This window comes from Amia ocellicauda, chromosome 9 (genome assembly GCF_036373705.1).
Source record: "Amia ocellicauda isolate fAmiCal2 chromosome 9, fAmiCal2.hap1, whole genome shotgun sequence".
Taxonomy (NCBI): Eukaryota; Metazoa; Chordata; class Actinopteri; order Amiiformes; family Amiidae; genus Amia; species Amia ocellicauda.
The window spans coordinates 14,800,117-14,813,358 of NC_089858.1; the positions used below are offsets into that span (position 1 = coordinate 14,800,117).

The 13,242-nt window shown below is 43.8% G+C and overlaps 1 protein-coding gene across 2 annotated transcripts in view; it reads left to right on the plus strand.

Moving 5' to 3' along the window:
- Nucleotides 1–13,242, plus strand: part of nfatc3a (nuclear factor of activated T cells 3a) — a 61,406-nt gene that overhangs the window by 9,009 nt on the left and 39,155 nt on the right. The window contains exons 1-2 of one of the 2 annotated variants that reach the window (XM_066713388.1): nucleotides 1,121–1,364; nucleotides 10,117–11,233. In XM_066713388.1, the coding sequence (XP_066569485.1) occupies nucleotides 1,343–1,364; nucleotides 10,117–11,233 (1,139 nt within the window). In that variant the 5' untranslated portion in view covers nucleotides 1,121–1,342. Of the gene's footprint in view, nucleotides 1–1,120; nucleotides 1,365–10,116; nucleotides 11,234–13,242 lie in introns of those variants that run through there. The other variant, XM_066713387.1, reaches the window with a different exon arrangement.

Below are 13,242 nucleotides of genomic sequence, written 5' to 3' on the forward strand. Positions count from 1 at the left end.
GTCTGAAGACCGGACACGCATGGTTTTTATTTCATCCTTTTTCATTCATTAACATCAAGTTACCCTGCTTTGGATGTTAGCGATTTACTTTAAACTACAAGTTAAATATACATTGAAATCGGTTTGTATTTTTACTAGTTTGTACTGCACTGGTGTGGTTTCATTTCTTCATTCAGGCTTTAAACCAAACTCTTTTTTTTTTTTCAAGAGAGATGAAAGTTATGGCAATGTGAAAGACTTGGTAACACAGAGGATTAAGCAAAATAATAACAAAATAAAAATGTTTTAGACACATTGGACTGACTACTGGTGAGTGTTAAACTCTGCTGTTGGTGGCCCACGTAGTTGCCTTTGCTTTTGTTGACGGATGCCCCACCAATCTAGTTTGCCCTTTGTGTGTGTGAGACTGGTTACTTTAAAAACTGGGAGCTGTGCATTCCCAGGTGCCATTGTGTGGAACGGTGCACTCTGGGCCTCACAGTGCTGGCTTTGCGACGCAGCCCAGTAGAATCCTGCCCTCTACCGATGCATGCTGAAGGAGTAGTGGAGGAAACAACAGGTCAGATGGTTTGAGTGAGAAAGCATAAAGAGAGGTGTTGTCTGAAACTGCCCTCATTGGGTCAGAGAGGAGTAGACAGAGGGACTTGGCAGCAGGCCCAGCCTCTTAAACAACATCCAAGTCATCAAATTCGCCCAGGCACGCCATGTGCTGTTCAGATGGCAGTGGAATTTAAGGCGAGAGGAGTGCTCCGCTCCCAGCAGTTAGGGAGCAGGCAGGAGTACGGTGGCTGCACTTCTCTTTTCCTGTAGCTCCTCTCTTCCTCTCTGTCTCTGGGCTTTGTTTCCTCCCTTTATTAGTACAACTGCAATGCTGTTTCCATCTGTATGACTTTTAATACTTTTTAACGACTTCTGTATCTTTTCACATGAGCCAGGTTTGGCAGGAAGCTTGAAGAGTAATTTTTTTTTTCTTTTTTCTTCAAAAACTGAATCTTTAAATGAACAAGCAATGGAGTGGTCAAATACCATTCTGAATATCAGTCTGTATAATTAAGAATGTGCTTATAGATACGTTCATTTTTTTAATATATATATATATATATATATATATATATATATATATATGCGTCTAACGGCAGACATCTGACTGGCTTTTTCATGCTGTTGCCAGTCGTGGGAAAGACTGAAATTACATCGCTCTCATGGTTGACTATTTTGGGCTCTCAGTGGGACTGCCAGAAGGGAGACGGCAGGGTTTTGAATTTTATTAAAAAAAGAATAAGAAGGTCTGCTCAAAGTGGTTTCTGAACAGAGTCTCCGCCGTGCAGGAGGAGGAGGAAGAATGCTGTGTGCCACATCACCAGGTGAGCCCCCTGCAGCTGTGTCTCTGTGGGTCTGGGAGTCTCGGGCGGGCTGGCAGTGCAGAGCAACAGCAACATCGCTGTTTCAGGCTGTGGAGCCGGCTGGGTGAAGTACAGAATTATTATACATGTTACAGCCTGAGTAACGCTGATCAGTGCTTTGAAACTTATTTGTAAAGAATGCCTACTGCCCCAAATTTCAAAACTGAGTGCTACTTTTATTTTATTGTGTGTTTTTTTTTTTTTTTTTTTTTTTTTTTTTTTAATGATAGTGGAGTGACCCATATACAAAGCTGTTTATTGTATGACATTGTATTTACTTACTTTTTTACTTACCTACTTACTTACGTAATGCATTGTTTTTGTTAATAATTTGCACATTCCCTCTGAGCTTTTGGATTAAAAGTTCACAGGGAGGTGATCTGAGCATGACAGTGTTGCAGGGCGTTCTATGCCATCTTGTGAACATGTAGTCTGATTGAGCTGCAGGAGGATGTTAATGAATGCAGGTGTAGAAGGGTGCTGACTGCCGCCACACTCTTCCTTCCATCAGAAAGGTGACTGTTTTCGTCGGCACTGTTTTCTGGTGGCAGGGAGAGAGCGTAGTGCGGCCCCAGCCCTGGCAGTACTGTAGCTGTGCACTATCCTCACGGTGTGGCTCTGCAGCCCTGTCCTCTCCAGCTCTCTCCGTAGACCAATGCTGCCGCCCCGGTACAGAGAAGTGATGAAAGAAGCATTTGTTTCCATAGAGTTAAGCATGAGCAGCTATGTGTGGCATTTGTCTGGTTTAAATTTAGTGTAACTGAAGCTACTGTTGGCGGGACTGTATCAACATGACAAGGATGGGTTACACAGTAAAAAAAAAGTCATCAGAGTCTCAGATGCATGCCTATATATTTACTTTTAATATAATTTAAACTTTTTTTTATTTAAAGGTTAAACATATATATATTTTTTAAACTTTAGTATACATTAACTGTATACTAAATACGCTTATGAATGTTTACCCTATATTTAACTGCACCCTCAAATTATTGTAATTTGTTTTTTGTTAAAAATAATAGACTAATACATAAATCGCACAGATGCTTTTTTTCATATTCTGTGTGACTCGCTCTTTTTAGCGGGACAAGTTGAATTGCCTGAGAGAGAGTGAGAGAGTGAGTGTTTTAAATGTGTATTACGGGTCATTGTAGTAAGCCTGGAGGTATTACACTCTGTCACATCCTAACTTAAGGGCCTGACGATACTGACACACAGTACTGCATGTCAAATGAAAGGAGAGAGTATTCTCTCGCATGAGGCAGCATCGCTAGGCTGTTCTTTTCATAATCAAGCCCCTGTATTGGATTTCACCAGTATTCTTCTGTGCGGACCCACACATTGTGCGCCTGCTGCCTGTGTGTTTGAATGGGGAGACGAGGAGTGGCAGCCGACTTCGCCTTCTGCTTTCTCCTTCCTCTGTGGCAAGCAAACAGCCTGGCTTCCTGCTCCTGCCAGACTTTGGGGCAGTTTTTATGTTTGTCTGTTCGGTTGTTTGCTCTGTCTCAAGGGACAGTAACTGTGGTGGTGTCCAGCAAACATCTCTTTTCAAATGCATTTGTGTTCTTTACTTTAGGAATGGCTTTGTAAATTAGTTTTCTGCCTGGCTGGATAAATGACCTACTTCAATCAAGCCACTTTGTTTTTGTTGTCATTCAGATTTATTAATTAAGTTGGTAACTAATATAATGTATGGCATTGTGAGCCCACCCAGATGTAGCATTGCTGAGGATGCACATGTGTTCCTGGACTGTGGCCTCACTCTGCTGATATACCTTTCAGGGCATAGGAAAAGCTGAAAAACACATTAGTGACCTTCTGACCCAAGGTGCGTTGGATGGATTACAATGATGCGGAAGACTGCTCTCCGTGTCTGTGCCGAATGAATACCGTATGGGGGAAGTGCAGTTTGTTGGCCCTCCTCCCAGATGTTAGTGGCTAAACCTTTGCTGTCAGTTACAGGAACAGCGGCTGCCTCGCAGCGTCCCCAGGGCTGACCTTTCACCTTGCCCGTGCTTCCTGCTGTGCAAAGGTCCCACTTGCACAATTTGGAAACCAAGCAATTCTTTGCTGCTGTTGTGTAAGTGAGCGATTTCGGTGGCAGGAGACTGCTGTTGGCGACTGGGCCCAAGAGTGAATGATTGTGCAGAAAGCTGTTCCTCTCTTTCTTATAGATATTTTACTGTATTGCTGTTTTCTGTTATTTTTAAAGCTCTACACCATTGATTCAAATTTACATAAAAACAATTGTGCGAACTGTTTTGTAGGTGTGTTTTTTATACTACAGTTCAGCCTGTTGGTATTTCTTAGAGCAGTGCTCTGAAGACACAAACATTAACCTTTAATTTGTTTTTCCCCTTTTGGTGATAAGTTGAGCTTTGTGAAGTTCAGAGTGCGGGAGAGTTAGGAAGCAGGTGTTTTTCTTCTTAATTAAACTTGGTTCAGCATACAAAACTAAATCAGAATCTAATAATCCTTTGATTATATCAGAGATTTGATTATCCCCTATCTGTTGGCTTACTGTTTTGGTGAAGAAGTACCTTCCAGCTCTGATGGTAAAGCATTTGTCAATATTGTGCCCCTGGGCATGTAACTAAATTCTCCACTCCTTGCCAGTGTGGCTTGAAGTGGGGAAAATGTTAATACCAGCTGTTATTATTGCCAAGTAACTTTAAGTTATGTGATTTGTGTCCTTTGTGTTGTGGAAATCCACTATAAACAACGAAGTGCAACTCTTTCGGGCCGTTAGCTAAGGCCTTTGCAATGCAGTGCTGGTAGCTGTGTTGTGTTTGGCATTGGAGAGCAAGCAGACTCTCTCCCTCCCTGTCTCTCTGCACTTGCCCAGACCCTCTGTTTGTACATGTCAGCTTCATGCTATTTTTGTACTTCAACATTTGTAAAGGTTACTCTGAATTTGTTCGCCAATTCAGTCTCGTATCTCTTCTTTCTCATCTAAAGAGCTATGTCTCCTTCTCTCAACACTTCTTTCTCTCTCTTTCTCTCCCCCCCCCCCTTTCTCTCTCGTGTTTGGTTTAGGCAGATGTACAGTAAACCATGACAGATTGTTTAAATGTCACTCGGCATGCTAGCACCATAACCCCGGATGTTATCTACACCTTGAGGTTATTGCAGGCAGTTTGCTGCCTCCCCTGGGCATGGCACAGAACAGGGCTCTTGGTATTTAAGGATAATTGGGATTGGAGGCAGATAAACAAAACTGTAGTTTTTTTTTGTGGGGAAACATCTGTCTGTGCATCTTTGGGAGCCGAACGCATTCCAGTTGCTCGGCTCTTGCACGTCCCATTCGCTTGGTGTAGAAGTTTACTTGGCAACAGTTCACCTTCTCTCACTGTAGGGCATGGTTCGCCACAACATGAATACAGATACTGACACTATAATGAACAGTTGTGACAATAATGGTAAAGATTATTCTTGGACAACATGGCTCTGGATACTTTTAACTCCTTTCCTGGCAGAGCTTGGTTCTGCTTGCCTGGAAATCTGTACAGAAGCAGCCTAAAAACAGTCCTTAAACCCTCAGAAGACAAAGTAGGGCTGAACATGTTTTCTGCTTTGCATGTTACAGGATAGTTTTTGCGGTAATCGAATGGTGTACGCACTCATTCCTTTATTTATTATTTTATAAAAAAATATATATATATTTTAAAAATGCATAGAATAAGGTATAGAAAGTAACCAGACAAACAACCAACCACAAATAAAAAAAAAAAAAGTCCCAATTGCATTGTTGTCAGGGGAGAAACAAAGTTCAGGGGGTCACTGTCTGGCTTATTTATCCCATAATGTCATCACAGCATGAAGTCGCTAATTGGGCATCTTTTTTTAGAAGCTCAACATATGCTAATGATGGCTTAGGTGGTGCTTCAGTGAAAGACGTCAGCAGGTGATTTGTGATATAACACAACCTATATTGCTGCAGGAAGTACTGATTAATCTCTGCTTTGCTCACCTCATCTCTGCACCCAAACTTAACTCGGTCAAGTATGGGAGGCATTTTGAGGCATTTGTTTTCAGTATTCCTACCCACATCTACAGAAAATAAATTCACAGAGAAAAAACAACAACCCACGATCAGATACAGGGAGGAATCATTTTTTTCACAGTTTTATGCTGTGCTTGCTTTTCAAAATGTCAGTTCTCTTCCAACAGTAAAAATCCCCCCCCCCCCCCCAAAGGAAGCTTGAATCACAGATGAGATGTTTTGTTGAGTGTCAGTTAGGATCAAAACCCTGCCACACGTGTCGGCAGGATTCCCCACCGGTGTTTTTTTGACGCCGCTGAAGACTTGCGCTGAAACGTCTGTTAACCAGGCAAGGTTGTGTGTTTAGAAAGCAGAGGGCAGATTGCCAACAGTTCTTGGAAAGGAGTAAAGCAAATCTGCTGTATGATGCAGGTTACTTCAACTCAGGCAGAAAACTGCAATGCTTTTTCCATGGCCTGTATTTTTGGTCGTATTATCAGTTTTAGATTTGTTCTTTCCAAACTAGAAAAGCCTTTTTCCATCCCCAACTCCCCCCTTAGTTTCCCTAAATATTAGCCAAATACTTTTACATTATTGAAAGTTCCTCAGGAGGGACATTGACAGCCATGTGTTGTCTGGCCAGTGTTTCCTTATGCAGGAAGAGGAACAGGAGACTCTTGCCTCAGGGTCAGGGTATTGCCACATCCTGAGGCAGCCCTGTGATGATTTCTTAAGCCAGGGCTGCCAGATGAAACCGAAAGGAGAAACGGCTGCAGCACAAAAGCTGTTACATGGGAAGTGTAAGCAGAGCTCTTTTTAATCTACCAGCTCTCAAGAAAACCTGGGTAAGGTTACCTTGGCTTTTTCAAAAAAGGATATTGAGTTTGTTCCCTGCCTCTGTTGGCACAACGCAAACGATACAGAGGGGGGGGATTTACATTTACACACTTGCACACACTTTTACATACACACATTCACACACACTCACAGTCATGCAGTCATACTGTTTGCCTGGTAGTGTACATAGTATAGAGTCAGAACTTAACTAGACCTTAAGAGAGCTTGCTGCTACAAGTTTTTTTTATCTTCCAGAGAGTTAAATGAGTTGTTATTTAAGATGGCAGAAGGCCTGGGTGAGCATGCCTGTGACAGTGTGAGCAGGGATCAAAGTGCTGTATGAGCTGGGTGCTCCAAATGTGGCCAGGGGTGTCAGCTCCTTGGTTTACATAACAGGTAGAGAGTCCTGACACAGGTTTCCTGCTCGAGGAGTTTTAGAAAGCTGTAGTAGCAGCCTGACCCCTTAGTGCTTGACAGTGCTTTATCCGGCTGAGAGAGCCGCTGCTGACGTGGGCCCTGAGAGCAACGCAACTGCCTGTGTTGTCAGCCCGGGCCGAATCACCCTGCCACTCCTGTCACAGAGGATCCCTGCCCTTATTTTCACTCGGGTGTGTCATTAACGGGCCTAGGCCATTGAAGACGTGCTACCCAGTTAGCGATTTCCTGCTATTATTAGCGTAAGAACACCAAAGCCTATTAAAGTTCTTTATTTAACAGGGTGTGTTGTCTGCTGTGAGGCTGGTTTAGTAATGAATGACGCTTCTGGATAAGTCTTCAGCGGCCAAAGAGGCTTCTTCTGACAAGCTGTGGGACTCCACATACTGAGCTTGCTTAAGTGGGCATGACTAATATTGCTTGGTGCTATATTGCACAGGTGCTTAAAAGGCTCACCCATGCCATTTTATTATAATTATGGTCCGCAGTAGTAGAAGTAGTATTGTAATTTTAAATGTTTTCCCAGTACGTTTCCAATAGCCGCTGTCCCTTTGCTTTGTTTCAACACACCATCTCTGTTATGTCTATGGAAAGACACAGATATGAGTCTGAAGTTCTCACTGACCTTGCTGACTGTGTTTGCAGCCAGGGGTGCTCTCTCCTCTTGGGGAAGACGTGCTTGAACCCAGTCCACCCCCCCACCAACAACAGGTGTCCTTTAGGCCACGCCAGGGTGTTTTCCCACTTGGCCCAGTAGTCGAAATTCAAACCCGCAGTCAGATGGCTGTCTAATCTGGGAAGGGGGTAATGGTGAAGGAGGTTGGGGTGGGGGTGCTGGAATCCCTTAAGATGTGGGATGCTGCCTGAGCTGTGGGAAGACAGTCTTCAGTTAATTTAAAATTATATTAAAAAATAATAGATATTTATATATATTTTAAACTGCAGTCCATGTTCAGTTTCATATTCTGCTGGTTGAGAATATGTTATGGTTAATGGCTTCCACCTTTGGGTTCTAGCTCACCTCCTGCTTCCTGGCCCTATACTATCCCTCTTGTTAAGGAGGACCAGAAGCTACACAAACATACTGTATGTTTCAATGAGAGCAGTCAAGTTACTGATCCTTCTCATTTTAAACTGTTACTGCCTGCTGCACCCTGTGGGTCCCCATGCTATGTCTGTCTCCTTCACAGGTTCTCTTCTCGCCTGGGGAGTGACCCTCCTCTGAAACTGCAGAGACCCTGAGCAACTAAAGAGGGGGCTGTGGTCACCTCTCCACTTTCCCCTTCCCCCCCTTCATTTACTTTGCCAAACCATGCAAATGAACTGTAGCCTGTGATGTGAAATTAAATAACGAGCCTGTGTCTCTGGAAAGGGGGGAAAAATAAATAGCTGAGAAACAACAGACAGATTTTTGTTTGTTTGCTTATTTAATTAAAGGGGATAATTAATAAAGGGAACACATTTGATTTCTGCAGTTATGAATTGATCTGTAATTCAGGAAGCTTGTAGGGATATTTAAGTTTTCTATTGCCATTAAATAGGCTGTTGGTTTTGCTTTAGCATTTCATTTACCTCATTCCTTTGCCTTTTGGTTATTTTAATTCAGTTTGTCTTGTTGAAATTGATCCTGAGCTACATGAAAAGATGAAGTCTGAAGCATTTTCTTTTCAAAGTCGCATTTACATTATACAGACAATGAACCACATTAGCACGTAATTATGAATGAATATTTTCTCTGATCTTGAAGATGTTTGTACATTACTGTGTAACAAGTAAAATTCATGCAAGTTTATTTTCGAGATGAAATCATCCTCCTTTTAGGAAACGTCACGCTAATGTAGTGCAATAAGTTAAATTATTATTTTGTGCATTTGATTTTCTGGACTCCACATCATTTTATAGGTTGTCCAGTCAATCTAAATAATAGAAGCTGGTAGCTGGAAATGTTTTGAATAGTGACAGTAGGTAATTCCAACGGTGGGAGAACTGGCATTTTTGCTCTGTTGAAATCTGTGAGGTAACAAGGCGCGAGATGACTGCAAGTTTAAGTATAAGCTACAAACATGTTGCTTTGTGTGTAGTAATTCCCGATTTTTTTATTTATTTATTTATTTATTTATTTTTTTTTTCTATTTTTTTTTCCCATACAATGGCACCTGTGGGCCTGGCATGCAGTGCCTGCCACTTGCCTTTTATGTCTGTAGTTGGCAGATTAAACACATGTAAATGTCATGGTTTTCTTCCCTTTTTAAAAAATAAATGTAAAAGATCTATCTCTAAATAAACAAGGGTGAGCAGTTAGAGCACTCCTGAAGACCCCTTGGGCTGGTGGAAATGATCAGTCACTGACACTAGACAGACCCGTCTGAGAAGGCCCAGAGCTCCTGTACACAGACACCGTGTCACAGGGCAGGGGGCTGGCTGACTCATCTGGACTGTTCCAGATCTCGACTTTTCTCAAAGTTGGCACTGGCCAGGCACCGCGGCAGTGAAGTTCACAGACGGCATGCTTGTGTTTTCACCCCCATGGGGCGGTTGTGCAGGACACTTTGTGGGCGGCCGTCTGAGAGCTGTGTGTTATTAATAGTACAGCACCACTGCTGTGTTGACAGCCACGAGAACACACAGTTGTGTGAATTGGTTTTCTGAGCACCATTGTTCATCAGTTCCCGTCCCAGTGACTCTCTCATATATCCCTAGCCGAGATCTCTTAATTTTATGTTAATGCGGCTGTTATTTTGGTCACAGTTCATCAGATAGTTGTGGCTTGTTTGCAAATAGCGACCTTTATCTGTTTTATACTAACTTAATAATTCACTAATACGAGAACAAGATCAATGAGGTAGTGGTGCTTTGTTTACTTTCTTCCTTCTTATCACCTTGCTGGCACTGCAGCAAAAGCAAAACTTAAAAATAAATAATCATAATTAAAAAGATTTGTCCGGTTCCTACTGCAATGGATTTATTTTTTAATGTTTTGCTTGTATTCCCTTTATATAAATACTTGTGTATTTATTTTTGACATTGTGTAATGCATACAGGATTCATCTTTTGAAATTGTTTAATTGGATCTTGTCTCATCAGTTTTCCCTTTTTTGAATATGAATCTCTCTGAACCCCTTCTTGGTTTTTAATGTATTTTATTTTAGCAGTTATCAAGGAAAGGTGTCTGCCTAATATTTGTCAAAGGCTCACAGAGTGCTTCTCGGTGTCACAGCTTCTCCCAGCGTCTCGTTGTCAGTTATGCCCAGTGCCTCTTGTTAATTTGCATTCCACTCAAGGCTTATTTGTGATTCACTTTGCACTTTCATATTCATTATAATGATGACTAATCGGTGGTTTTACTAATTGCTAAGTGATGTGTGGTGTATTCCCCTCAATATGTTTAAGAAATCAGTATCTCTGCTCTTTTTGAATATTTATTTTTTACCTTTCTTTTGTTCTTTTCCTTTCTCTCAGATCTAGAGCCAGATGACAGTACGTCCTTTTACATCTTCAATGTTGATCAGAACCAGTCCGCAGTCAACCAGCCCATCGGGATCCCTCGCCATGGCCTGCAGCCACCACCGCCCCGGCTACAGGCGCACAAGAGCTATGACTCCACCTGCGATGCCCAGGGCAGCAAGTACAGCCCTATGGGTGGGCACAAAGCCTTCGAGTGCCCCAGCATCCAGATAACCTCCATCTCCCCAAACTGCCCCCAGGGCATGGAGGCCAGTGAGGACGGTCTGCAAACCAATGGGCCGGACAATGACTACCACGATAGACCTTTATCCAGGGACCACCTTTACCTTCCGCTTGACCACTCGTACAGGGACTCCTCCCTGAGCCCCAGCCCAGCCAGCAGCATTTCTTCCAGGAGCTGGTTCTCTGACGCTTCTTCGTGCGAGTCCTTCTCCCACGTGTACGACGACGTCGACTCTGAGCTCAATGAGGCAGCTGCCCGCTTCACGCTGGGCTCTCCGTTGGCCTCTCCCGGAGGCTCCCCGCGGGGCTGTCCCGGAGACGAGCCCTGGCAGCCGCACTACGCGTTCACCCACTCGCTGTCGCCTCGCCAGTCTCCCTGCCACTCTCCCCGTACCAGCATCACAGACGAGAACTGGCTGAGCCCACGGCCAGCCTCCAGGCCCTCCTCTCGCCCAACATCACCCTGCGGAAAGAGGCGCCACTCTAGTGCCGACATCTGCTACGCAGGGTCCCTGTCGCCCCACCACTCGCCCAGCCCCTCTCCCGGCCACTCCCCCCGCGGCAGTGTGACGGAGGACACCTGGATCAACAGCCCCGGCCTGCACAACGTGCAGGGGCTGGCCTCTGGCCTCTCTGCCTTCCAGTGCTGCCCCTCCGAGGCCGACATTCCCTCTAAAACCAGGAAGACCTCTCAGGATCACACAGCCATGCAGCCAGGCAAGAGTGAGCACTTCCTGGAGGAGGGGGGCAGTGGCTCCCCTGCCCTTGAGTCCCCCGTGGACGATGGCTCGCATGGGCTGAAGAAGGATGGCCCTGGGGAGCAGTTCCTGTCTGTTCCCTCACATTTCACCTGGAACAAGCCCAAGCCAGGACACACACCCATCTTCCGGTAGGAAACTCTCTCAGTTTTATTTCTTTAAAACAATCTAAAGAAAATATCTGTAAATGTTACTGGTAATTCGGTCCAGGGTGACTGTTGGGGTGCAGACCTGCTGCTTTCCATGACTCATGACTGTCTGCTGTTCCGTGGCCGCTTTAAAGCTCCTGCGGAGAACCCAGAAGGCAGGTTTGTGTCACCATGTGGCGAGTACCCCAGTAAATTAGTTTTCGTTAGAGGGGGGGAGGAGGCGGGGGACTGGGGGGGCTGGGATGGTTTCTAAATGCTTACTCAAAAGCATGTGTTTTTTTTCTTTTGTTTCTGTGCACTCAAACAGCTTTTCTGACTTTATAACCACCTTGTAAATCATGTTCATCCTTTGGTGGCTGAATGCATGGAATAAATCTCACATGCTAGCTTCTTGCTCAAGGAAAAAATGGAATATTTCCACTGTACACATAGTACAGTTTGAGGAACCTGAACAATGTTTGTCCCAAAATAGTTGCTGAAGCAACATCTTCCATGAAAATCACAAAATGGTAAACTTTTTTTTTATATAGTAAGCTGAGTTTCAGCATTTGTAGAACACTATAACAGATGGTCTATACCACCAACCTGCCCAACATCTATAAAATCCTTTATCTAACAAACAATTTACACTGTCCTTTTTTCAACAAGTAGCGTGGAAAAAAACAAAGTGTTCGAAAGAAAGCTTTATTAGTCAGCACATAAATTAGTCATCTCAGAAACCTAGCTTTGACAGGGTGGCACTATTCAAGACACTTTCTTTATGTGAGAGAAATGCATTTTGAAGATTTACAATGTCCATATCAAAGGGATGCATCAAGTTACTTTTTTATAAATATTTTCTCATCATGAACCTTAATCGAGTGTAAAAACGATACGTGTGCGTGCTCTAATAAAGACAGTTGAACTGTAAAGCTAAAAGCCCACAAAAGGGAACTATACTCAATTAAATCTCTGTTCAAGAATCCCCCTTTTTAGTGCTGGCCTTGTTAATGTGCACTGGCCCTTGACATTGTGAATCCAGATATTGCAAAGGCTGGAAAGCACAGGCGGCACTGCAGAATTAAAATACCCCCTTGTTTCACCAGCAAGCACAATGCACAGGGCTGTGGTCTTGGGTGACTGTTTTGGTGTGAATTTATTCACGCACACACACAAACATACATACAAATATATACACGTGTGTGGATGAATTATGAGAGAGCAGATTGGGAGTGGTAGCGCTTTAAAATCTGTGTTCAGAGAGCTACAGTAACTGTGCTTTTCTAGTGACTGTGGCCCCTTAATTAGTGTGCAGATTGATTAATGCCCTCTGCATTCCGCACTAATTACATCCGTGTTTCATTTAAAAACTTTTTATTTTCACAATGATATTTACTGCCACGAGAGCCTGCTGGCCCTGCGTTGCCTAAACCACTTAATGAGAAACCCACGGAGCAGAATGACAGACCCCGACATGTGGGTGTAGGGCAGCTCAATCACAAACGCAAAGCCCTGTTTGAGTCACTGGCATGGTGTCCCCTGTCTGCAGAAGGAAGCGTTTCTTCTTGAGATATGTAGCTGAGATGGCAGTTGTGATTCCTTGCCATGCCTTCTGCCACTATATAGTAGACTGGGCTCGGGTCAGCTGAGTTTCTGCTCCAGGGAAGTAGCAAACTTTTTTGAAGTGAAGTATAATCGGTGTTGGACTTAATGCGACTCCCAGCTGCTATGAGACCGAGCAGGGTCCCTGAAGAATGGTTACTGTGTAGCCGGTTAGCAGGAATACTGCTAACAGACTCGCATTTCCTACTTTAAACACAGGCATGTGTGATTCTGTGCACACTCCCACACTCGCTGGAATAACCCAGCGCTTCTCTGCTAGCCATCTTTACCTTGACCTCCAGTCCTGAGATGGCTGTTGTTTGTACAGAATGAACTGTGGATGTTTGGTTTCCACATTATTATAAGGGAGTCGCTGCCAAACATAGCCCAATATATCTGGGAAACTAAAT